Source organism: Ascaphus truei, chromosome 2 (assembly GCF_040206685.1).
Source record: "Ascaphus truei isolate aAscTru1 chromosome 2, aAscTru1.hap1, whole genome shotgun sequence".
Classification (NCBI taxonomy): domain Eukaryota; kingdom Metazoa; phylum Chordata; class Amphibia; order Anura; family Ascaphidae; genus Ascaphus; species Ascaphus truei.
The window spans coordinates 271,788,505-271,816,206 of NC_134484.1; the positions used below are offsets into that span (position 1 = coordinate 271,788,505).

At 44.1% G+C, this 27,702-nt stretch overlaps 1 protein-coding gene across 19 annotated transcripts in view; it reads right to left on the reverse strand.

Annotated features, from left to right (window-relative positions):
• The window catches only part of CTNND2 (catenin delta 2), a 1,535,845-nt gene that overhangs the window by 84,785 nt on the left and 1,423,358 nt on the right, over positions 1-27,702 (reverse strand). For 14 of the 19 annotated variants that reach the window (XM_075586233.1, XM_075586237.1, XM_075586242.1 and 11 more), the window contains 2 exons: positions 9,655-9,739; positions 2,261-2,386 (listed from right to left, as the gene is read on the reverse strand). In XM_075586233.1, coding sequence (XP_075442348.1) covers positions 2,261-2,386; positions 9,655-9,739 — 211 coding nt within the window. The remainder of the gene's footprint in view (positions 1-2,260; positions 2,387-9,654; positions 9,740-27,702) is intronic. The other 5 variants (XM_075586241.1, XM_075586245.1, XM_075586249.1 and 2 more) reach the window with 2 other exon arrangements.

A 27,702-nucleotide genomic window follows, 5' to 3' on the forward strand; every position in this document is an offset into this window, starting at 1 on the left:
TGTCTTCAATCCCATTGGCTGTAATACCACGTGATATGAGCCATGTGGTTTAAGGATGTGACGTACCACCCTTGGAGATGACATCACATCCTTAAAAAAAAATTCAAAGCCGGTCATGTGATAGAGAGTCCAATCGGATTGGAACTGTACCATCTGAACCGTATAAGGCCTGTTCCATCTCATTTTAGTTCAAGAAGACGTCCAGGCAATTTCCGTTGCTGGATTTACTGGCTCTATTGGATTACAAAAAAAGAAGTTAGAAGATTAAAGAAAAGAAGAAAAAAATGACAGATGAAGTTAGGAGAAAGAAGATTTTTGTACCTGATGCTGTTCTTCAAGGAGGATGGAGTCGGATTGCAGTGGATGACGTCGTGGGTCGAGACCTTCCTGATATGCCATAATTCGGAAGGTGAAGGCTTCTAAAGTTAAGATACATATTGAATATATGCAATTGTCTTTTTTCAGGTTTTTTTATTGTATTTAAATTGGTTATTTTTTCTATTTCTGTTTATTGTTTTGATTAAACTGTTTAGAATTTGGATGGCTTGTTTTTAGTACATTTTAGGATTGGTTAGCGGTTTAAATAAATTAGTTGTTTTGTTGGCTATTGCTTTTATTGATTTAATTGATTTGTTGGCTAGTGCTTTATTTTATTGAATTGGTTGGATAGGTGTTTATTTAATTGTATTGTTATGATTTGGAATAACATAATTGTTATTCTTTTGCTGTGTTGGTGATAGATACATTGTATTGATGGATACTATTAGGCTTTTTAGTTCTTTTATTGTTGGGAGGTTAAGGTGCTTGTGTATTTCTTTTATTCTTGTGTATTTTTGGCTTTAATGATTTGTATTAGGTTGACCATTGACTGCTATAGTGGCTTATCATGCCCATATTATATGGGCATGATGTACCACTGTGCCAATCAATGGGGGGGGGGGGCAAAAATCAGAGGGTGGGTATAGTGGGCCTGGGGTGGGTGGTTATGCCTCCCGGGTGGGTAGCAGGGAAGGGTGGGTTAACTCCTTAATTACTATAGCGGTTATTAACCGCTACTGTGGTTAAGGGGTTAGGAGCCATTAGATTGTATGTTTTCTTGTACTCTTGCTGCCAACGGACCTGGAGTATGGTGATGAGGATGCCCTTCATCATGGCAGGGGTTAGTAGAAAGATTGGGCAAATTAGCTATTATCCATATGTAGATAATAGTTATTTTGCCCATTAGTGTACTGTAAGTGTTGGGGGGATTGTTGGGGGTAGAGGAGGTGGGTAGTAGGGTTGTTGTGTTTATTTTTGTTTCTTGGGGGTTGAGTGATTGGGTGAAGGAGGTAGTTGCCCCAAGGGTGGGTCTTTAGTAGGGCTACCGGGGGTGGGGGGGTAGCGGGACTGTTAACCCCTTCACTACCATAGTCATTCCCACCGCTATGGTAGTGAAGGGTTTAACTCCTCCCACAAACTTTCAGGCAGGCCTAACCACCCACCCTGGGGCTACTACCCTATTACCCCCTTCATCCACCCCCTTCACCCCCAATAAACAGGCTATTGAAGTTGAACCCCTTCATTGCCTTAGTGGCTAGCTAAGGACCTGAAATCAACGTGGTTCTGCTCCAGAGACCCCTTGCTTACATACACTAGTATTACAATTTTTATTAAAAACCTGCGATTGCTGGTAAGATATGCGGAGGGAGAGGTGCCTCTCTCTGTGCAGCTCTCTTTGCATCTGGGCCACATCGCTGCAGATTGCCAGGAGATCCCTTTCGAGAGATTCAAACATTGCCTCACTGGCTCCTCGCCAGTTTGGGCATTTTGCTATTGCAGGTCTTTGGAGCTTTCTGAATACCGTGATAACAATGCTGAAAAAACTGGCGGCGTAACAGGACCAGCGAGTTGGTTTATGAAGTCTACTAGCCCCTAAGTCTTTATGTCTGTAATACTGTTAGTTATGGCTGTCCTTCTGTTAATCATTAGTCAATATTATGTAGTGTGTATATACTTTCTTTGTTATATTTGGAATCTAGTATATTTCTATTGGTTGTTTGAAGTTTATCTAGTATACCTGAGCCCTTTAAATACCAATTGGCTAATAACCTGTGGTAACTGAAGTGTATGTGTATGTGTTCACAATATTTACTAGCTTTATCTCTTGGACAAAAGTAGCTTTATTTTGTATTTAACATATTTTTGGTCTTATAACCTTGCTTGCACATAAATCAAACATAAATTATAACAATGAATAGTGGTTAGCCGACAGCCAGAATACCTGGATCTGGGAATTGATTCTGGTCGCTTGGCCCTGGGTGAGGGTATACAGAGCGTTCTCTGGCTCAGACTGAAGGGTGGGTGAATATCCTCTCTCCTCATTCACTTTCAAGCCTGGGGCATCCTGCTGCCACAAATCAATCAGTCATTTAGTCAGTCATTTCATAAGGCACTTCACAATAAAGTTATACTGGGCCACGTGTTTTAATCAAAATTATATTTGTTTGGATTTCCTTACACAAAACATTTGAAAAAATAACATACTGTATTGCTTACACAAAATATAGCACCACCTTTCCTCCACTTGTCTTGGGTGTTTTGGGTTAAGGATACAGCAGCACATATTGCTACACATATTGTTATACTAAATATTCATGCTACAAAGTACCTTCTTATTATATGAAACCATGCTTGTATGTACATATAAGGCATGTGATATAAGACAGGGGTTCTCAAACGTGTCCTTGGGGACCATCGGCTACACCGGGTTTTAGGAATAACGATTGCACTTACACACAGGTGAAGGCACACAGTGTGATTAAAATGTTAGGCCTGCCTCAGGAACCTGGCCATCCTCAGGGCCCTGAGGAAAGGTTTGAGAAACACTGACATACATATATAGCAGACATTAACTCTCCTACTGGCAAATAAGCATGGCTCTGATATCGCACTAACCCAGCCCCCATTTCACACAAGGTCAATTTAATTGAATGGAGCCATGTTATGCATTTTCTGACATAACACATTAGCAAGTTGAGTAACGCCTGCTACATCTGTAAGGCATACCGATATAAGGTACAAAATCACTCTGCAAAAAGGACAATATTTGATTTTGTAACAAGCCATAAAAGTACATGTTCAAAGTGAAAATGAATGCATTTGTTTTACATAGTGTTTCAGTTAGTAAATTAGTATTAAGCAAGAAAGGCCTCTATTTAGAAGAGTACAAGATTAAAAATAACGATACAACTGCCAAATTCTGTGTTATGCAATTTGAATATTAAGTATACAATGACAGACAAAGCAGTCACAGACATGTTTATTTCTATACATGCCTGGCACAAAAACACCATCTACTGTGTTTCCATAGATTCCTGTTTTAGTCTGTAGGCGTAACTGAATAATTATTATTGCTAAACTGTGCTACTGTAATGGACGATCATCTTTATAAGTATATAAGACCTTGCATAGCTTTCTTATATACTGTAGGCGAGCACTGGCCTGTTTTGTCCAGAAACTGCTTGTAATACAGATACTGGTGATGTAACAACATGAAACAATTTGATGAGATTTGGGCCTATATTTAGTAAACAATGCTGATTCCACAAAACACCACAAGGAAGAGGAAGAGTTATTATGCCCCATTCAAGAGATGAGTACTTTCAAAAAGATGATTGAAAAATATTACTTTGAATGCTTAGAAACCCTATTTTTGAATTTGTATAGACATCATATTTATAAATCAAGCACAACAGAACTTAACTGTACTAAAAACAAGGGACTAAAATACTAACTAGTATTTTATGAGCCTGAAAAACAGTGGCTTCCTGAAATTAGGGCAATTGGCAACATACTATAGTTGTTTAGAGATAGACTTTTATTAGTTGTGCTAAAACCACTACAAATAACGTAATTGGTTCAGTGCCAGAGGGGTACACAATGCCCTGAGAGAGTTTACAATAAAATACATGCTAAATAATGGAGGTGGAATGGATGATAATGGTCCAGTGATTGAAGTAAAGGGAGACAGTGAAATAGTGAGAGAATGATTGGAGGAGCAGAAATTGCCATGTTTTAGTCAAGAAACAAAACTTAAAAAATGTATTCATCCACAAAGCTTTTCATTCCACTCAAGACTCTCCCTTTACTTTATTTCAATTACATTGTCTGTGATGTCACTTGAAACATAATGGACACAGAGTTTATGATATGGTAACCCACGATCAACACAATCTATAATCCAGGTATTATAGGCTAAAGCAGTAAATTTCTGGGCATTACTGAAATCCCTGCTCTCTGATTGGTCAGAATTCCGGGCATTATTCATTCAGTAATGCTTGGAATTTTTGACAACTTGCCAACTCACATCAAAGCAGAGATGCAGGGGCTCGCGCTGAGAAAAAACCCGGCAAGTTTAAAACTTAACTGCAGCACCTCCGTCCTCTCCTCACTGAGCACACTGAACACGGCAGCACAAGCAGCCTCTCTCCCTCTCTGACAGCTAGTGCTGTCAGAAGCTGCCATGTACCAACTGGTAACTTTGTTGCTTGCAACAAAGTAATATTTCTCACCACATCTATTGCCTGTGCTACTGTAAGGTAATTTGTATTTCTTTTTATTTAGTTGTAGTTAATATCACAGTCCCCCCACTTCTCTCCCCCTTCTCTGCAACATCTCCACACCACCCACCTCTCCCCCTCCATTCCCCCCAATTCTCCCCCTCACCTCTCTTCTCCCCTCACCTCTCTTCTCTCTCCCCCCTCTCACCCCTCTCTTCCCCCCTCTCACCTCTTTCTTCCCCCCTCACCTCTCTCCCCCTACCAATATCTCTCCCCCTAACCTCCCTCTTCCCCTCCTCACCTCCTTCTTCCCCCCTCATCTCCCTTCCCCCCACCCATCTCCCTCATCCCCCCACCCATCTCCCTCTTCCCCCCCTCATCTCCCTCTTTCCCCCCTCACCTCTCTCTCTTACCCCTCCCCCAACCACTTCTCTCTTCCCCCTCCTTCACCTCTCTCTTCCACCCCCCCCCTCCTTCACCTCTCTCCCCCCCCACACCTCTCTTTCTCCTGCCCCTCAGCCCTATCATCTTCTATTTTACTTATTTTTCCTACACAGGTATATACACTGATAAAAATCAATGACTACAAAAAAAGTATCTTTTTTTTATGAAAAAACAAACAAAAAAACAACAACATTTAACCTATATTAGTAATAATCCCCTCAGAACAGGGCATTACTCGGCTTCGCCTCGGGTCTTCAACTCTTCAAGCCAGGGCATTATTGGCCAGTAATGCCCTGTTCTTCGGAGATTATTACTTAAGTATAACCAACTTTCTCTGTAGCTAGTGAACCTTTTATAGGAAAAAAAGTTCCAGAATTATATTTAAAGATAAATCAATGTATATCTTCCCTAACAGAAATAATGTATCAATAATGAGAGACTTGAGGCAGAAAAGGCATCAACTCTAGTATTTGAACATTCCTAATCAGTAAAATTAAGGTTCTGAGACTTCCCCCCAACAATAAAACAATCTGTCTTTAACGGCATTGCTCATACAGTACCTATGCTGTATATTCACTATTTTACTTAAGTTGATAATCTTCTATAAATCTAAATTAGCGGTACCGTACAATTATCAATATTTTCACAAAGTTTATCTTCTGATATTTAGTAAGTTTAAAACCGCAATCCCCCTACTTGTTTTTATTTGTATCCACCATTTTTTGTAGGATGGAAACCAGGGGGTTCTGCAGTGCGGAACCATAATATTTTCAGCTTTTTTTAACCCCCTGTTTCCCAATATATCAAATGGGGAAGTAATCAGGTTTAAATGGGGAGGGAGAAGGAGTGGCTCAGTGAGTGACTGACACTGAGATTGTTGCAGGGGAGCCTGGTTCAATTCCTGGTGTCGGCTCCTTGTGAGCTTGGGCAAGTCACTTTATCTCCCTGTGCCTCAGGCACCAAAAACATAGATTGTAAGCTCTACAGGGCAGGGACCTGTGCCTGCAAAATGTCTCTGTAAAGCGCTGCGTACAACTAGCAGCGCTATACAAGAACATGCTATTATCATTATTATTATTATTAAATCTCCCTCCAGTGGAAACAAAATGATCACTAAATCTTGGGCCAATAGGAAACCACAACATCATTGGTTGAGGCTTCCTATTGGATGGCCATTTAAATCCCCTTTCAAAACCAGAAGGTAATACTGGTAACGGTCTCAGAAATTGAGATGTTTCCAAATCCGAAAATAGTGTGGTTAAGCTCTAGACAAGCCCCCATATTTAATCATTTAAAAAAATGGGTACTAATATGTAGGAGGAATTGTTATTTTGTGTTTTTTGCTAGTTTTTAAAGCATATTTGCCATTGTCATGAATGTGTAAATTTACAAATATCCCTCTTTTTATTCTCCCTCCCCCTCCTTGCCATGTGCGGAATTAAGGTAAGCACATAGCCAAAATCCAATAGATCCCTCACAACTCAAACCAAACAAACATCTATGACCCGGATCCACAGAGACATTTTCTAGTCTTGACTGCACTGAAAACCATGTAACGCCAATATAAGAATAGGGCACTCCACAGCACAAACACTTAAGTGCCCTGCACAGTCCAAATACTCAAGTTTGGTCCTGATTCCAAATGCCCTCCACAGAAAAGATCCTCACGGCTCTTCATGGCATTGATGCAAGGCAACCCTCTGTAGACTTATAAGGCCCTGATTTATCCAGTGGTGCCCTTTAGAACAACCACCCAGTGGTCCCTTATACTTAAACCTTAAACAGCTCACACCACCCTCCAATACATTCCACATTACACCCTCTAACATGTAATACAGTTTAAAAGTAATTCAGTTTGACCTTACAGTATATTCCTTTACTGATACATATAATATTCTATCATATCTTTCTTCTTATTTTCCTTCTCACAACCAAAGTGATGAAAAAACAATAACACACCTATGCAGTTAAATAAACTGAGTTGTACATTTATTATTATTTTTTTATTTTAAACTTGCATTCTAATTTTTTTCATATGCATGAAAAGTAAATCACTTGTCATTACCCTCTTTTTTAAACAGTTTTAGTATTAATAGTTAAACGTATTATAGTACATTGATAAAGTTACCCAACCATAAGAATACCAAACGAGTAAACACATTCACTCTATTTTTATGTTCATCAAATATTTAGTCAGGTAGACAAAGTGGGTGATCTGTGGCATGTATCATGGCATGTATCAGTAAGGCAAACAGGTGGAAACATCCTGGATACATTGAACAAAGTATTTCCCATAATAGCAACAATTACTTGATCAGGTAAACTGAACATTGCATTCATGCAATCGCGCTATATAATCATTTTTTCTTCTTTCGTATATTCACTATTTATGTCCCCAATATATTTGACCCACTTTTAGCTATGCTGTTTTCCCATCCATACCAGTTCATCCACTTGCCTTTATTACATAATATTTTGGCCCATATTTTACTAAGCAGTGCCATAAGTAGCTGTAAGACCACTTCTGGCCCTGGAAGACAATTGACGACCCATTCTCTTGAATGGGCTGCAAGGTTAGTAAATATGAGCCTTAGTGACTTACCTAAATCCTTGTTTCCAATGACTGAGGAGGAGCCACCCACCCTGTTTCTTACTTATCCCCTCCAATCTGCTCACTTGATTTCCACTCCCTCTCTCTCAATATAATTCCAAATTTAGCCACCAACCTTTCTCTCAGCTTTGTTATTTTTGCCTGGCCCTTTTAGCATGCTTCTGTGACAGTCTTTTGTCTAATTACTGCCCTTCAAACTACTGAAATGGCTCCTATATAACTAAATGTCAGATTTGCAGTCTGTTAATTCTTCTGGATGCACTACAGTCTGGAGTGTGTCCTAACAACTTTACTGAGATTGTCCTAGCAAAGGTAGCACACAAATCCAAGGGTTCTTTCTCCCTACTCATTCTATTTGTTCTCTCTGTAGCCTTTTACAGTTTCAATCAACCACTCCTCTTCTACACTCACCAATCTATGGTCATAAGACAGCTATTTCTTGATTTAGCTCCCATTTGTCTAACCTTCTTCTTGGTGTTTCATTTGCTGGTATTCTCTCCCCTTAATTTGCACGTTCTGTTGTAATCCCACAGGATTCTGTTCTAGGATTTCTGATATTTTCTCTCTATACTGCCTCACTTAATGAACTGATACACTCAATTGGGTTTCATTATGATCTTTGTGCTGATGATACCCAAATCCATCTTTCCTCTCACAACCTGTTTACCTTCCTTATTATCAGTCTCTCCCTGTTATATCCCCCTGGATGTCCCTCTGCTGCCTCAATGTCAACTTGTCCCACAAGATTCTTCATAAGCGTTAATGACTATCATTCTCCTAATACCTGAAGCTGTTGATATATATGGCACCCTTTCTTTTTTCACACAAATAGAGCCCCTCATTCATGTCTGCCACTTCCGCCTATGTAATATCATTAGAAACAACCTTTTAAAACCACTATATAATTCTACTCATGTATCTCACCCTGTGCCTCCCATTTAAGGCCTCGGACATGGTACAAAGTACAGCACTGAGCCGTGCTGACACTCATGCTCTCCTGCTCAAGCAGGAGCTTTTTTGTGTCCTGGCATGAGCGTCAGCGAGCGCGCTTGTGAGGCGGGTGGGAGGCGGGGTGGGAGGTGAGGCTAGCGCGCCACGTTGGCTTTTGCCGATCACGTGACCGGCCCTCCGCTTCCCTCAGCGCGAAAAATTTAATTATCTGTCGGCTGCAATTCCACACGCCTCTCCACGCCTGCAGAAGCATGCTGAAGCGCCATCTAAAGCCACCCTCAGTAGGGATGATGGGGGTAAGTGTTCCGCCTCAGCGCGGGTCAGCGCTGTCTTTTTGACCATGGACCCGGCCTAAGTCTATGATGGCCACAAGCCTTATCAGGAATCACATTTCAAATGCTGGCCTTCACATACAAAGATCTCCACAAAGTTCTTTCCCCCCATGCATTTTAGAACTCCCTTCGAAATACTTCCCCACATGCTCTTTCCGTTATCTCCACCTTCCTTCCTGCCTCTGAGACTTCTCCCAGGCTGCGCCAGTCCTAAATGAATTCCCTTCCCCCCCATTGTCAGACTCTCCCCTAGTCTTCACACATGTAAAGGTGCACTGAAATTGTATTTATTCAAAGAAGACTATACCACATTCTCCAGATATCTTATTATTCATGCCCTTCTATAGCACCTGTCATATGCAAAGAAGAGAGTCATCGTACTGCTATTATACAGTAGCTTAATGGTAGATAGCCTTTAGTAACACACTAACTTCTTCCTCACTTTACCCTATGTATACAGTATACTTTCCTTTTCCATTTAAATGATAGACTCCTTGGGGCCCTCCTTACATATTATGCTGAAGTACGTCAATGTTGTAATTTTATTCTGATAGTATTCCTATCCTATTTTACTGAGCCGCGTAATATGTTGGCAAATGATATATAAAAAAAAGTATACTAATAATACATACAGTATACAGATGTAGCGCAACTTACTTTTCTCTTGTTCAGGGTTTGCCGCTGTCCTTTTCCCCAGAAACTGGCTTTATACAATTTAGCAAAATGGTGGACATAACTGTTATCATATCATAAAATGCATAAAGGATGTATATCCTACCTTCTTGTAAAGACTTCTGAGGTCTCTATACTGCCACATGCTGTTAAGGACCTGAGATGCTGCTTTCACTACTTTCGGTGAATGCCTATTTAACAAAAAGAAGGGAAAAGAGACAATGAAGACAAAAATATTAAGACAGTGAAGAGCTGGATAAAATCATCGATAAAGGAATGCAAAGAGAAATAGTTGTAAACATCTAGATCATTAAATGCTCAACTACAAATACAATAATAATAACAATAACTTTATTTCATTTAGTGCTTTTCTCCCCAATGGGACTCAAAGAGCTTCACAATAACAAAAAAGTGTGCGGTATGCAGCATTGTACACAGGACTGTTACAGACACCGTTGCTGTGCAGATGAGCTTACAATAAATTATTTTGGTGCCCTAGGCACAGGGAGATAAAGGGACTTTACCAAGGTTACAAGGAGCTTGTTGCAGGGTCAATGCAACAACACATGGGTTTCTTAGAATGGGCTTGTTTATTCAGCCTCAAAATATCGCATACAAAAATCATACAGCTTCTTTTCAGCATATGCAAACAGAAAATAAGTCCTGAGCAGGGTTTTGCCCTTTCCCCCACAAGGGCTGTTTAAAGTTCAGAGTATATTAACAGAGTTGATCCAAGAAGGATCAGAAAGGTTCACTCTATTTATAGCACTCTATGCTGGATATTAAAAGCCGGACTATGGTGGTCCAACAGATAATTGCTGTTATTAGGTCTATTGACCAAGATCAAAAAATAATAAAGTTTTATTAATTCAAATATTTGTTAAAAACACACATATATACATTAAAACAACCCCATAGTGAAGTGGCTATATAGGCAGTCTTCAAAGGTAAGTATATCTTTCTATCGTAGATTCTGACTGCTATCTATAAACATATATTTCAATTAGATTCAAATATTGTTCAGGTCAGCAGATTAATAATGGCATCAAATAATAAAGCTGATGGAAAAATATTGTGTATAAATTTTCCAGATAAAGACTGATTTAGTCCATCACCATGGAAGTATTCATGAGGTTATAAACTCATCGACACTCTGTAATCAGATCTTACGTGTATCTCATACGTATATGGTGATACCTGAATGTAATGTCACAGGCATACACTTAGATGCATATTCCCAATGTGTATAGGTATATTTTTCTAGCATCCAAACGTACATCTGTATGCTCCGTGGTGAAGATGTATATCCTTATAGGTACATTAATTCCCACAATATCATCTCAATAAGAGATGCCTCAGTTCGTGAATACATATAAATACACACTATAAGAAAGACTTCCACATCAAACTTCTTATACTGATCTAGATAAGATCAGTACTCGCGCACCCAAATAGGAGCACATCCGTCCCAAATGAATGGCAAAATTAGACCACAGCGGGTCAAAGGTAACATAGAAGGCACCGTCAATGATACAAGCCTGACTATGATGACGCTTGTCTGCTGCCTGAACCGAGAGATGCCGCCACTTCTAATGACTCCTCCCCCTGAAGAAGCGTGGTGTACACGCGAAACGATCGTCGGGAAACGTGAGACGTCATATGTGACATCATCAGAAGTGGTGGCATCTCTCGGTTCAGGCAGCAGACAGGCATCACACTGTAGATTTTAGCCGTCGGATACCATTTTACATCGCCGTGCATACACTCTATGCATGTCAGGCGGTAACAGTTTCTAGAAGACCAGAGTTTTCTCAGATTCTGAATTTATAAGGGCCTGGATGGTTTAACCCCAATCATGGGGACTGGGAGTAGAAGGGGTTGCAACTTTCTCTGGGGAAGGCCAAGGCAACTGTCCTGCTGTAGGAACAATCCATCTGTGGACATTCCATATGATGGTGGCCTTGTTCCCTGCAGGTAGAAAATGGAGAGGGCTCTCTCACTGAAGGTTGATGTGGCTACCGCTCAGCTGGATCGGATACTGGGGATCAGGAGTCGGATGGGTCCTGTGTGCCATGCCTTCTGAAGTCTCTCTCGTTTAGCGATGAGCCGACATCGGGAAATAGACGAGGGTCTTGGCGGGAACCGGCATTTGGACATCTCCATTGCTGGAACGACTGTTCTTTTCGTGGGACTTGGCGGTTGCGTGTGGATGGGTCGTAGGTTACTGATTGGTCCGGTCTCCCTCCTTGGGTGTCTGCGTGGAGTCGGATATGTCGGGCCCAGGATACTTTCCTGATCCTCGGTCCCAAGGAACTTTTCAACGAGCTGGACAGCCAAAGTTAGGGTTTTAGCAGCATGGCGTTTTGCCCAAGAGCATGCGGGAGGGGTTATCACTTGTAGGAATTATTCCAAAACAAATTGTTCGAGAATCACCTCCTTAGTGTGCTGCTTGGGTTGTATCCAGCGAGTACACAAGTCCAGTAAGCGCTGAGCTAGGACCCAGGGTCTCATCTTAGAGGTGAACTTGGAACTTCAGATGCCGGAACTGCTTCTGGTAGGTTTCTGAGGTCAGGTCTAGGCGATCCAGTATAGAGGCTTTTACTTGTTTATAGTCCATAGCTTGATCCACTTGTAGGCCTTGATATGAGAGGTCTGGGCTTCTCCTATGAGGAGTGGGGCCAAAGCGGTTGCCCAGCGATCTAAAGACTAGCCCTGGGCCACAGCAACCCTTTCAAACGTCAATAGAAAAGCTTCTGGGTCCTTGGCCGTTCTCATTTTCCTCAGGAGTACCGGGGGGTTATTTGGAAGTTTCGGTCCGGCGGCAGAAGAGGACTGAACCAGTAGTTTGGCAATTTCCTGGTTTTGCATGGCCTGGTTTTCCTCCTGTGATGCCTGTTGCTAGCATAGGAGCTGTGATTGCTGCTGCAGTAGTAATTGGTTTTGCTTGGCCAGCTCCTGCATGAATAGTTGCGGTTGTTTGGCCTGTTCCTGCATTAACAGTCCTTACTGTTTGACCTGTTTGCACAGAAACTCTTTAAAAAAATGTTCAAATTTTTTTTCTTGATGTGGCCCTACAAATGCAAGGGCCTCTCAGCATCCCACTTCAACCACCATATGTTGCAGGGTTAATGCAACAACACGTGGGTTTCTTAGAATGGGCTTGTTTATTCAGCCTCAAAATATCGCATACAAAAATACAGCTTCTTTTCAACATATGCAAACAAACAGAAAATAAGTCCTGAGCAGGGCTTTGCCCTATTCCCCACAAGGGCTGTTTAAAGTCCAGAGAAGCAATAAGCAACGATATATCATAGGAAAAGACAGACCTTGCAGCAAGCAGGTTTCCTCTAGCGTTCCAGTCTCTCATTTGGTCACACAGCCAGGCATGTGTGACCAGCCTGGGTTTTTAAAGCCCCTTAATGAGGCAGCTGGGACCTTACCAATTAACCAGTCCTTTTCCCAGCTCAAATTTAACCTGGTCACTGCTGCACTGCAGACTTAAACATAGATCTGCCAGGCATAGGGCTGGTGTCTTGTATTCACCCTGTTACAGAACTGATATCAGGAATTGAACTCCCCTGATTCAAACTCTGTGTGATTGTTTATAGTCAGTGTCTTTACTCACTGATCTACTCCTTATGAGGCTATTGTATGTACACAACAATATATGCCAGTATAAAAAGCACTAATTTTGCAGTTGGTAGGCACCACAGCACAAACTACTAGGGATTTTAGATTATAGCAATTACATCTATAACTCTTGCCAGGATTTAGAGATAACAAGACCATCAAATTACTGTGCCATGGAATAACAGGCTCATGATTTCTGGGACCCCCTTCACGGCTGTCACTTTGCTTTGCAACTATTGAGCTGAGGCTGTTGTCAATCTCTGTGCTCCAACCCCAATTAGATTTCCTCAAGCACCATAATGACTGGTTGGATAACACTAATATTTTAACCACTTCTCTGTGAGAAGGGACTGACATTACCGAACAATGTATTGGATGTCTAGCCCCCTTTCCCTAAGCCTAAGGAAAATTATGTGACTATGCGTGCTGCTATACCTGTTGCTCAGAGGAGGCCTAAGCCTTCGCCACTGGGAGCCTGGGGTGAGCTCTTTCTCCTTGGTGCAGGGCATCCACCTGTGAGGGATCCCAGAATTGGCGGGATAACCCTTTCACAGAAATAAATACACACAGGTATATATTTACTGTACAAACACATAACAAATAACAATAACAGTATCCCAGTGCAATACCCACAGTATAGTCCAATGCCACAACATACTGAGGGTGCGGCGGCACCAATTATCCTGATGTCCTTCTCAATGCCAGTACCACCCAAGTGTGAGGTAGAGCTACCCCTGTGGACCATTGGTGCACTTATAGATACCTCCCTGGGCACTCCTGTACCCAGGTGCAGCTGATGAACTACAGTGGCAGCCCGCTTTAATCTAATGCGGCTTTCTCCGCGGGTATTTTTAACCTGCGGACGGTGCGCGGCTATCTGCGGCCATTTTCGTCCGGTTTTCCCACGCCTCGGGCGCTTTCAATAATAAGCGCCATTAGCGCTTATCTATTGAAGCGCCCACTGTGCGGGAAACTCCAATTCAAATTGGAGAAAAGCCCTGCGGTTGGCCCGCATTTAACCTGGCAAGCTTTAGAATAAAGCTGGCCGGGACAGTAGAGGATCAGTCTGGTACCACGACGTGGGGTCTCCAATAATCCCCTCACTCCTTACGCGTCCGATCCGCCTGGTGAAGTGCGAGTTCCAGCTAGAGGGTCTCACACAATGTCTACAGGGCCCTGGCCTGGTCCCAGGCTGCAGGGCACCGCGTGGCCATCCAGTTACCGGTGTAATAGCACCACTGTGTGCTAAGGGCAAGCATCCCTATCTGGGGCCTTCCCTGCAATACACAAACTATAGGGGGACTTAGGGTCTAGCTGGGGCCTACGGGGCTATACTAGTCCTAGTCCAGGGAAGCACAGCTCCCTGGACACTACATGCTCCGTTGCCTCCTCTGCTCCGATTGGCGCGCTGGCTCAGTTTGCGCCAAACACATATCCTGCTTCTTGAGCCTTATTGGCTCTAACTGCCCATGTGGTGCCTACCCAAAAGGAGCCTGGGACTTGTAGTCCCATGCGGCTCTTGTGGAGCCATCTAACATGGCCGCAGAACTCTGCACCCACTGTGCATGTGCACCTCCTGCATTGCGCATGTGCAAAATCCAAGATGGCCACCGCCTGCATCAGAGCGCTCCCCAAAAGTGTGTGGTCCGTAAACTCAGAATCACCTGGCTACCCTCGCCTCCCTGCACCAGAGAATGGTAGTGTACAAAAAACCAGGCGCTTACCTCGAATTAGAAACAAAAGTATGCTTACAATAAAGCGGTCAATTCAACAACAGCTCTCTTGCAAATGCTTTGAGCAAACAATAGAATCCCTTCTGCTTCGACCCCAGGAAAGGGTTAATCCAGAGCCCTTATGGAAACATGGGAACAAACAAGCAATGGGGGAGCATGGGGTTAGAAAGACATATACAATAACGATGAATATTGAAAGTAGTTCCAATGGTGGGGGGCAGGTTGTAAATATTATAATACTTACACGGCCATGTGTAAGCAACCACAAGGAAGTTATCACTAATTGTGGTTGCTTACACATGGCCGTGTAAGTATTATAATATTTACAACCTGCCCCCCACCATTGGAACTACTGTCAATATTCATCGTTATTGTATATGTCTTTCTAATCCCATGCTCCCCCATTGCTTGTTTGTTCCCTGCACCAGAGGTAAGAGGGAGCTCGATTTCGTGCTTTCCCCTGGTGAAGTATCCAATATCCCCGCTTGGGAACAACATAGGTGCAGAGAATTATTATTATAATAAAAATGCATATCATACATATAACTTAACTCTGTTTAACACTCTAAACAATACTGAACACTTCGGTGAGCATGGTTATTATGGTGGCATACCGTCTCCGAGACAGCTGCTGAGAGTCATAGTGAGGTGCCCATAATCAATCATATTCCATTTTCATTGGGGGGTGTCTCACGCTTTGACTCCTGTGAGTCTCTTCTCCAACGTCTTCTTCATTGGAGAGGCTACCATAGGCTTGAGGCCTTGGCCCTCTCATAAGATGTGAACCTGGGTGAACATTGTCTCTTTGTGGAATGAAGCTTGGGCTTCTTGAATTGAGTGGTTGGCTTGTTGAGGCCACTTGGGAGGGTACATGTGGCACTGGCCCATTACTCGTTACTTCTGTAGATGGTGCCCACCAGTCTCCATTTGTGTTGGCGGGGGCTCCTTCCATAGGATCCTGTGTATTGTCCGTCACTGCATCCGGGATGTTGTTGGACTCATCTGGTTCACTTGTCGACACTACTAGAGATGGTTCAGGTTCATCTTTCCTCACTTGAGGAATCGGTAGCAAGTGGTTCCTATGTCAGACCCTTACGCTTCCATCAGCATCGCGGATGTGATATACAGGGAGGCCCAGCATCTGTGACTCTACCTCAAAGGGAGCTTCTCACCAGCGGTCCGCTAACATGTGCTTCTCTGGGATTCCTAAATTTTGCAGCTGAACTGTGTTTCCGGGCCGAAGTTCACAATGGCAGACCTTATGGTCACAACTCGGCTTGTTATTTTCATTTAGTCTTGCGGCGGCTTTCTCTGCCAGCTGATATGCACTATGGAGGTTATCCTGGAGTCATCTCACATACTTGTAATGTGTCATGTTCGGAACTCCGTCAGTGTTTACTCGGAGACGAATATCCATCAGCAATCGTGCCTCTCTGTCGAACATCATGAAGTAGGGTGTATACCATGTGAATTCATGTCTGGTACAATTGTAGGCATGTACCAACGGCTCGACATCCTTGTTCCATTCAGCCTTCTAAGAACCCTTCAGAGTGCCTAGCATGTCTAGTAGGGTTCGGTTGAATCTTTCTGGCAGGGTGTCACCTTCAGGGTGATAGGGAGTTGTGCGAGACTACTTGATATTGAGCAAGTTTATAAGCTCCTTGATAAACTTGCTCTCAAAGTCTCTCCCTTGATCAGAGAACATCCGATTAGGCAATCCGTAATGGATGAAGTATTTTTCCCACAGTACCTTGGCTACTGAGTGAGCTTTCTGGGCTTTGGTAGGGAACGCTTGAGCGTACAGAGTGTAGTGGTCGGTCACTACCAGGATGTTCCTGATTCCTTTCGAGTCTGCCTCGATGCAGAGGAAGTCCATGCAGATTAGATCCATGGGACTGGAGCTCTTTAAGTGGCCCATTGGGGTTGCACGTGTAAGCAGTATTTTACACTGTATGCACCGCAGGCACTTTCGACAATGGCGTTCCACTGATTCCCTGAATTTTGGGTCAGAAGAACCTGTCACTCACTAGGTCAAAGGTTTTGTCCACTTCCAGGTGTCCGTGATCATCATGCAGAGATCGTAGGACAGTGTACTGCAAGTTTCTGGGCAGGACTAGCTGTCTTCTATCGGGGTGGTTATGAAAGGGGACAACCCGGTAAAGAAGGCCACGATCCATGCGGAACTTATCCCATTCCCTCATGATGACAGTGAGCGTGACGGCAGGAACACGATTCACTAAAGAGGGGTTATCTTCCTGGATGGCCCGGTGTATGGCTCTGGCCACCGAGTCTCGCATCTGTGTCAAGGATTGGACTTTGGCTGAAGTGGATCCCAGTGGCAGGAACAGCAGGGAGCGAAGTAGGGGTCACAAGCAGAGATCAGAGGCAGGCGGCAGGTAGCAAAGTCAGGAAACAAGCAGGGGTCCGAGGCAGGCGGCAGGTAGCGAAGTCAGGAAACAAGCAGAGGTCGGCAACGAGGAAACTGGAACAGGATGATAGCAATAGCTAACACAGCAGTAAACACAGGAACCTTGCAGGAGCTAAGAATCAGTATAAACAGGCAAGGAGGAACAGGAAAGGGAGGTTTATATAGGCAGGCTGAGAGGTGGAGCACAGGTGCAGAGGTGTCAGGTATCAGGTTCTGGAATGTTCCTTAGTTTAGCAGCAGCAATCCCGGTGGACAAGTTTAGGTACTGCAGGCTAGAACAAGACATTGAGAGTGGCAGCAGTCCCGGTGGCCAAGCATGGGTACAGCAGGCTAGAGAATATTACATTACTCCCCCCTCCCAAGAGCGTTCTCCGGACTATCCTTGCTAGGCTTGTCTGGATATCGTCGGTGGAAAGCTTTGACTAGTCGCGGAGCATGTACAAAATCTTTGGGTTCCTAAGACCTCTCCTCTGGGCCATAGCCCCCCAGTGAACCAGGTACTGTAGTTTCCCTCGGTGTAACCTGGAATCCAAAATTCTTTCCACAATTAATTTCTCTTCGTTATCCACGAGGACGGGTTCAGGGGGAGGAAGTCTCCGTCCAGGAAACGGGTTCTCACGGAAAGGTTTCAGCAGAGAAGAGTGATGGTCTCAGGAAGCTCTAATCTGAAGGACACTGGATTTATTAGTGCTGAGATGCGAAATGGCCCGATGTATTTTTGGCCCAATTTAATGGTTGGAACATTTAGACGTACATTTTTTATAGAAAGCCAGACTTTATCCCCAACTTGAAATTCTGGGGAGGGTCTGCGGTGTTGGTCTGCTGCTCTTTTGTACTTTACTTGAGTCTCACGAAGTGTCTCTTTGAGTGTCTCCTGGATGTCTCGCAGAGTCTCCAGTTTCTCTGTAACTGCCGGAATGGGGCCCGAAGAGGGAAAACAAGGAATAAAGGTTGGATGAAATCCATAATTTGAGAAAAAGGGGCTCTCCTGAGTCGATGAATGATGTGAGTTGTTGTATGAAAACTCAGCTAATGGTAGGAAATCAATCCAGTCATCCTGGAGATGACAAACAAAACATCGTAAGTATTGTTCCAAAGTCTGATTGGTCCTTTCTGTCTGGCCATTGGATTGTGGATGATAGCCAGACGATAAATTTAAACGAATTCCTAGAGAGGAACAGAAGGTCCTCCAAAATTTTGAAGTGAATTGTACCCCTCTATCGGATATGATCTCATCAGGAGCCCAGTGAAGCCGAAACACCTCTTTCACAATCAACTTGGCTGTCTGGTCTGCAGAAGGAAGATTCTGTGCTGCAATGAAGTGAGCCATCTTTGTAAGTCGATCCACCACTACCAGGATGGTATTATGTCCATTTGATCGTGGCAGATCAACAATAAAATCCATTGATTTGGACCCCCAAGGACGAGTTGGAACCGGAAGAGGCTGCAGTAAACCCACAGGTGATGCTCGAGGGGTCTTGGTCCTAGCACAAGTCTCACAGGAGAGGACATAGTCTTTAACATCTTGTGCTAATTTAGGCCACCAAAAAGAGCGAGACAACAGTTCCTGTGTCTTGAGGACACCTGGGTGACCAGCGGGTCGGGAGTCATGCATTAATTGGAGCACCTCTAATCTTACCTCCTTAGGGACGAACAGACGATCCTTACAGTTCCAGAGACCATCACATAGAAATAGTTCTGCTTCCGGAGGAGGTTTTTAAGAAAAGTGTCATTTGAGTAGGCTCCCTTTATTTGTGTAAGGAGATCGGCAGAGAATGTGACGCCCAAAAAAAATCTTTTTGGAAGAATAGTTTCTTCTTGCTCTTTGTCTGAACTAGGATTCGGAAAGGACCGTGACAAGGCGTCGACTTTCCCATTCTTGGAGCCAGGGCGGTATGAGATGTGGAACTGAAATCTTGCAAAGAAGAGAGCCCATCTGGCTTGTCGCGCAGACAGTCTCTTCGCGGATTGAATGAATTCTAAGTTCCTATGATCCGTAAAGACCGTAATTGGATGATTGTCCCCTCCAGTAGATGTCTCCACTCAGAGAATGCAGCTTTTATAGCCAAGAGTTCTTTGTTTCCGATGTCATAATTTCGTTCAGCTGTTGACATTTGGTATGAATAAAAGGCACATGGATGAAGGAGCATCTTGGGTCCAATTCTTTGTGACAGAAAGGCACCAACAGCGGAGTCGGATGCATCCACTTCCAAGATGAATGATAATTCTGGATTTGGATGGATGAGGATAGGGGCAGATGTGAAGAGTGACTTCAATTGTTCGAATGCCGCATCCGCTTTAGGAGACCATTTGAAGGGGAATTCTTTCCGTGTGAGTTGGGTGATTGGAGCAATAATGCCAGAGAAATTTTTAATAAAACGTCTATAGAAATTGGCAAAACCCACAAATCTCTGAATGTCCTTTTCATTTCGAGGGATTGGCCATTCCACCACGGCTTGAATCTTGCCTGGGTCCATACTCACACCCTCGGGAGAGATGATGTAACCGAGAAATTGCATGTTGGTCTTTTCAAATTCGCATTTTTCTAACTTGATGTACAATTTGTACTTACGGAGACGCTCAAGGACAATTCGGACATGTCTCTGATGATCCATGATGTTATCTGAGAAGACAAGGATGTCATCCAGGTATGCCACTACGAATTGGTCCAATAACTCTCGGAGGACATCATTAATTAAATGCTGGAAGGTAGCAGGGGCATTACAGAGTCCAAAAGGCATCACCAGATATTCAGAGTGCCCATAACGGGTTCGGAAGGCTGTTTTCCATTCGTCACCGGGTCAAATGCGGACCAAATTATACGCTCCTCTGAGATCTAATTTGGTAAAGATTTTGGCTGACCGAATTCTTTCCAATAGTTCAGGAATCAGAGGTAATGGGTACCTGTTCTTCACCGTAATCTTATTTAGTTCCCGATAGTCAATGCAGGGGCATAGAGAACCGTCTTTCTTTCCCACGAAGAAGAGCGCAGTGCCTGCTGGAGAAGTAGAGGGTCGGATAAAACCCTTTGATAGGTTCTCCTGTAGGTAGTCATTGAGGACCTTCAATTCCGGTTCTGAGAGGGAATAGATTCTTCCAAACGGAATGGCAGCACCCGGTAATAATTCAATGGGACAGTCATAAGAGCGATGTGGGGGAAGCGTATCTGCGTTCTTCTTGTCACACACATCTAAAAACTCAGAGTAAGGAGCCGGCAGAAGATTTTCTTGAGACGAGGAAATCTTATGTATTCCTACACACTCTGGTATAGGAGTTTTAGGTAGACAGGCTAGCTGACAGTGCTCCGAGGGAAACGTGAGGGTCTTTGTCTTCCAGTCAATTAGTGGGTTATGGATCATGAGCCATGGAATTCCCAGAATCACTGGAAACAAAGGTGATGGAATGAGACCAAAAGAAATCTTCTCCTGGTGATTGGGCTCCATGATTAGTGTTAGGTTACTGGTTTCATTGGTAACAGGTCCAGAGCTCAAGGGAGAACCGTCAACGACTTCCATCCTTTCTGGCGATTCCTTGGCTACAAATGATACCGAATTATTCTTGGCAAATTCTATGTCCATAAAATTCCCTGCCGCCCCTGAGTCAACCATTACTGTGGTTGAAAAACTATGTGTTCCTTCCTCGATTATAATAGGAACCAGGAGGTGAGGGTGTAGCGAAGGAGCGTTATCTTTCCCTTGAGAAGCAGAGAAAACAGTCTTTGAAATAGCGTGCAGCTGATTTCTCCTAGGGCTCTGGAAAGAAGACCGCCTGGACTTGTTTGGGCAATCAGCGAGATAGTGCCCATCATTTCCGCAATATAAACAGAGATCTTCTGTTCGGCGTCTATTCCTTTCCCAGGTTGAGATGGGTTCCCGCAGTGTATTTACTTGCATCGGCTCCTCCTCAGTCTCCCTGGAACGTCTTGGGGTACTGACATCTCTAAACCCAGGGTTGCTTGGCATGAACCCCTGTCTCTCCAATCGTCTTTCCGTAAGCCTGCGATCAATTTGGATGCATAAACGGACAAAGTCCTGAAATCTCTCTGGGGGCTCCACCCGGGCTAGTCCGTCTTTAACTTGCTCCGAGAGACCCTGCCGAAAATGATATTTCTGCGCGGCCTCATTCCAATCAGTATCATTAACCCATCTGCGGAATTCAGCGGCGTATTCAGCTGCTGAGCGTCTTCCTTGACGAAGATTGTTCAGAGTTGCCTCAGCGGTTGCACTACGATTTGGGTCATCAAAAATAAGACTCATGGCTTCGATGAACTCCTCCAGGTCCCTTAGTAGTGGGCTATCTTGTTCTTACATAGGGGAGACCCAAGCAAGGGCCTCATCCTTGAGCAGGGTTATGATCAGTCCAACCTGGGCTTCTTCGGTATGATAAATGATGGGCTGAAGCTTGAACACAAGTCTGCATTGATTAAGGAAATTCCGGAAAGATTGTTTTTCCCCCCCAAATTTTTCCGGAAGGGATATACGGGGTGCGGTTTGCACAGGCACAGTGTTTTGACCAGACAAGGTGATTAAGGCTGCACATAGTTCACGATTCTCAGCTTCCACAGTGGCGGCTTGTTCTTCCAAGTGGCCAAGACGATTAAACACGTGTCTTTGTTGTTCCTGGTAACCAACCATGATATGTTGTAAGTCATGGAGTGTCTGAGCCTGAGCCGGGTCTGTTCCAGCGGAATCCATGGTAGGGCCTGTTTATTCTGTCAAGGATTGGACTTCGGCTGAAGTGGATCCCAGTGGCAGGAACAGCAGGGAGCGAAGTAGGGATCACAAGCAGAGATCAGAGGCAGGCGGCAGGTAGCAAAGTCAGGAAACAAGCAGGGGTCCGAGGCAGGCGGCAGGTAGCGAAGTCAGGAAACAAGCAGAGGTCGGCAACGAGGAAACTGGAACAGGATGATAGCAATAGCTAACACAGCAGTAAACACAGGAACCTTGCACGAGCTAAGAACCAGTATAAACAGGCAAGGAGGAACAGGAAAGGGAGGTTTACATAGGCAGGCTGAGAGGTGGAGCACAGGTGCAGAGGTGTCAGGTATCAGGTTCTGGAATGTTCCTTAGTTTAGCAGCAGCAATCCCGGTGGACAAGTTTAGGTACTGCAGGCTAGAACAAGACATTGAGAGTGGCAGCAGTCCCGGTGGCCAAGCATGGGTACAGCAGGCTAGAGAATACAGTATGACATTCTGATGTATCACCAACTCTTTCCATCTCATGATGGTATCTTGTGTGATGGACATGGCTGTATGACAGTATGTGGCAGGGAGTGCCTTGGACTGACATCCAAGTGAGTTGGCTACTCTGAATTCGGAGAAAGTGATCTTATCCTCCACTATTGCTGTGGTTGAGCACATTGCCCGAATCCCAGGTCCAGGGATTTTTTCCCAGGAGCCATCGTCAAGCGTTGTACTCTCGCCAGGTTTAAAGGACAGAGCATTGTCTCCGATGTTCAAGGGCCCTGGCTTTTATTTCAGCATGAATTGGTAGTTGGACAGGGCAGCCAACCATCTGTGTCCAGTGGCATCTAACTTGGCAGATGTCAGGATATATGTCATGGGGTTATTGTCGGTCCGTACTTTGAAGGACACTCCGTAAAGATAGTCGTGAAGCTTAACCGACTACAGACCCCTTGAGCGCTAGGAATTCCAGTTTATGGACTGGGTAGTTTGCTCGCCGTCAGACCATGACTCACATATGCTACCGGCCAGAGGTATTTTTGATGTACACTGGCGACACACTTTATTCGAGCTCGGCTAGTCCCACGAATTCGGGTATACCCGGGTGTATTGAGGTTTGTGACTGTTTTCTGCCCGAGTGCATTGAGGTATTTTCCAGGCAGGGATTGAAGCATTTTATTCCCGCTGGCTGCAATACTGCACAGTATATATATATATATATATACTGCATTACAATTCATGAATTTATGCCATCTGGTAGACACGCGAAGCATTGCAGCCTATTAAATCCTAATCATTATCATTTAACAGATCAGCCGCCCGTCAGCCAGGCATGAACCCAGGCTGGGAAGGCAAACGCAAAGGGGCTTGTCAGAGGTGAGGAGCGGCGCATTCCAGGTATCTGCCAGGTACATACTGGGTATTTGCTCGAATAAAGTGTGTCGGTGCAGTAATACCACTCCCAGCCCGTTGAAGCTGGCATCCATATGAAGGATGTACAGTTGTCCCAAGTCTGCATAGGCCAAGACCGGGGCTTCAGTAAGAATCTTCTTCAGCCCTATGAAGGCCTTCTCGCATGCGGAAGTCCATTTGTCCCTGAATGGTGTTTGCAGGGAGGCGGCTTTTTGCAGAGGCTCCTCTGGGTATATCTTAAAAAGGTTTTTTAGGACTTTGGCCTTGTTGGAGTACCCTTCTATGACTCTTCAGGAGTATCCGCAGAACCCTAGAGACGATCATAGTTCCATGCCATTATAGGTACGCTGAACAACTGGCTGCCTGATAAGGCGCTGAGGATTTCTGATCCGCAGTAAGGTATACTGGTCTGGGACCGTGTGGTTCAAGGTGCGGTAGTCCACGCATAGGCGAACTGACCCGTTCTTCTTCCACACTACCACAATAGGAGAGGCATAGGGGCTACAGGACTCCGTTACGATACCCGCCATCTCCATCAGGACGTCATTCACATCTCTGGGAGCAATGTGTATGGAACGCTTCCGGAATGGCGTGGCATCATTCAACCAGATCGTGTGTTGAGCACTCTTGCTGCAGCCCACATCCATCTCAGAGGTGGAGAACACCTCTTGCATTCCATAAGCTATTGGTGTTCCGTTAGCTTGTCACTTAGCCATTTCTTCCATTCCACAGGCAAGGTCGATTCCCCGAAGTCGAACTGCAATCCACTAGGGGCTTCTCGTATGGTAGCCACGTTTACATGAGCCAATTACTCTATCTGGGTAAACGGGCATAGCCGACTCAGCGCTTGACTGACGTCAAATCGTATAGAGTGAGGCGAGATGTTTTGGATGGTCACCGTGAATCGCTGAGGATGCGAAGACTTCCAATCCTTCATCTCTGACACACCTTGAAGCCTCTCTTGGCATCCTCTTTGGGTGTGGTCCCTAGTGAGAAGTACAAGTCAAACCTCGTCACGAACCGGGTAGTTAGGTACAGCGGCCATGTGCCTGACTTCCCCTGGTGGAATCTCTGTCAACCCCTGCTCCAGGTCGAAGAATTGTCCGAATCCTTCTTGGACAGAGATTCTATGGCATTCCTCCTTAAATACGGGATGAATCTTCAGAGAAGATAGGGATAATTTGCCAGCTTCTTATAGATAGGCCCGAATCAGGGCTCTCACCACATCCGCATTGGTCCCCAATATGATGGGGGAGCTGGGATGTTCCCGGGGCTCAGGGCATATCAGGGCTTCCACTTCCATGGTGTGGGTTTTGTTGGTATTGAGCTTCGGTATATCCAACCGCACATGAATCACGCCATCGATGAGGTAGTCTTCGCTACTAAGACCCCATAACTTCATCTTTTTGGCCGACTGCATGGGCAGATGCTTCAAATGCAGGTCGTAGAACGGTCAGTGAATAATGGTCACTTGAGATCTAGTGTCCAGCAATGGTGAAGAGTAGATGCCCTCCACTAGTACTTGTACTAGGCCTACTCGATTATAATGAGAAACAGAATGTGGGGGGGGGGTGCAAAAGAGAAAAAATAATCAATGGAAATGTACAGCAATTGATCACATTATTACATTGATATGATGGACATCAGAGTAGTGATCTTTGTGTTGTGAGGGGTATAATAAACAAAAAAAATTGCGTACTCACACGGCCATATGTGATACTAGATCACAAAACCGGTTCTTTAAGTATGGTGGTCAGAGGACTACAATTTGTTTGTATGTGGTTTGGCTAGATGCCGAATACATAATTCATTTTAACCAGCCTCCAGCCAGATTTTGTTGCAGTGCTCAATCCTATCTTTTTTTTAATTTATCTTCTCGGTCAGATGCTGTAGGACTCCAATGAGTAGCTGAGTTCCATCCGAACTGCGGGAACTGTAGTGGCTCCGACCAGGCCATTGGCTGCCAGCTTTGCTTCAGCTAGGACTTCCTGGGAGAGGTACAGATGTAAGCACCTGACATTCCTCCACGCTAGGGATGACACTAGGTGTTTCCATTTTGATGCTTAGTCTGGGGTATATGAGGGACATCCACCGGGTGGGGCTCCAGCGAGCGACAAAAACGACAAAAACTGACAAAATTGTCCTAAGGTATATCATTGCAGCAGTCAACTAGAATCGTACTCCCATTTTGTGTTGTATCCCATTTTATATCTAAAATACGGGCTTTAGCAAACCACAGAATCTGTCTCAATGTGGTGCACAGGTCAGGTAAGGGCTTGTGATACTGGAATCTGGCTAATAGTGACCACATGGCGGGGAAATGCTTGACGTTGTAGGGTCCACTCGTGGATGCTCTGGCGGGACGGTAAGGACATGTTACCTTCTTTGATCTAACTTTCTTTAATTTACATCGAGCACCCCAGGTCTGAATCTCAGCAGCGCCTCCAAATGTAACAGGTTTCCCCCCCACCCTCTGGGAGATTACACTATTACAGGGTGTCAAGCGATGGTTACCTGCTGGTTCACAGAAGCTCTGAGGTTCCATCGTTGTTGGTGGGGAAGACAGGACATGCTTTTGGGTGATGGTTGTTAATTTCTCTATGGTGCGGTGCTTCCATCTCTTGTAGGCTCCAGGAGTGCAGAAGACAATCCCTGCAGGAGAACCCTCTGATACTCCCCCTGATAGATTGCAGTCTCAGGCAGGAGTATATAAAAGAACTGGAACTTTAATTCCCCCAGCACACAAAATACAGTCTTGAACTGATTCGCTGGTCTCTTCCTTCCTCCGGATAGTCCCTGGATTCAGCACTGGGGCTTGAGGTCTCCAGAGCCTATCCTCTGTTCTTCACTCACCCCATGTGGAATGAGGGGTAGCTGCCCACTCCCATAAGGGAGAGGGTGGAATGTAATCAGAGCCCTGATTCCACTCTCCCAGCATACACTCTCTCTCATGGGAGAGAACACTACTAAATTTGGCTGTGCAGCCCCTTTAGTACCATAGGGGAGGATCCCAGGTTTCAGCCCCTGATTGGGCAGAACACAGACCCTAGGCCCACCTCTCCCTGTCACTCAAGGGAGCTGCTTACTGCAGGGGAAATCCCGGATTGATCCTAACACTGCCTGTGCTGGTACCAGGGCTTGTGGGTTAGGTGGGGTAGATAAGTAGCCAAAAAGAAGATATGGCTACATATGTTTTGGGTGTACTGCGGTTAATAACAATGTCTCCAATAAGCAAAAAGGATTCTTTAACAGAAATGTCTCTATCCTCTTTATTTTTTTTTTATTTTTTTTTTTAAAGTGGAGTAAGGTTTTTATTTTCATCTAAAAACTAAATTAGCTTATTTTGTAATGTAACATATGTTGTAAAATGCTACAAGTGTGAGCAATATCCGAAGACTCAATGGCAGATGTGTGACCTTGGGCAATCACACTGCTTTCAAAGAATGTACACTCATAAACCTTTTAAAAGAAAGTGCCGAGTTGTTCTCCCCTTTTGAGAAAAATAGATTGTGCTTTCTTGCATTCATTCAAGCAGAACACCATCAGGGTTAAAAACTATTTTTCATACAAATTGAAATCAAACGTCGGGTGAAGATACCTTACAATGTCTCAAGTGGTGTAGCAAGAGAATAGCAATCTTTCATGATCACTCAAGTCCATCTTGTAATATCAGCTAGATTGCAACTGGCCAATTTAATAATGAAAAAAAAATATATATATATATATATATATATATATATATATATATATATATATATATATACACACACACACATATATATATATATATATATATATAAATTAAAGATGCAATCCCACTTAGACAACAAAATAACAAACTTTTGAAAATAATTTAGTCTGCTTTGCTTCCCTAAACAAATCTAACCATGCTTATAGCTAAGACTGACTCCTTTCATTTTGAGGGGAATAAAATTACAAGCTGAGTTTTTAGGGGCCTCTGAATGGGGAGGTGTTTGTCAATCAAGTGTTTTCTTTACCCTAAAGATAACAGAAGGGGGCTCTGGCTGTGCAAGCACATGCTGAACTAACAGTGAAATCAGACAAAAAAGTAGAGAATATCAAATACTTCCCAGGTTTCAATGTTTACATAAAAACTTTAAACACAATATGTAAAAATATATATGTCAAATTTGGGTTAAAAAAGGAAACAATTGCAAAGATGTGACCCCTTAATCATGTCACTGGCCTCGGAGGCATTGCACCTTTAAAGCAACACCTCAGGTTGTATTTTGTGCTTTGTTTATTTC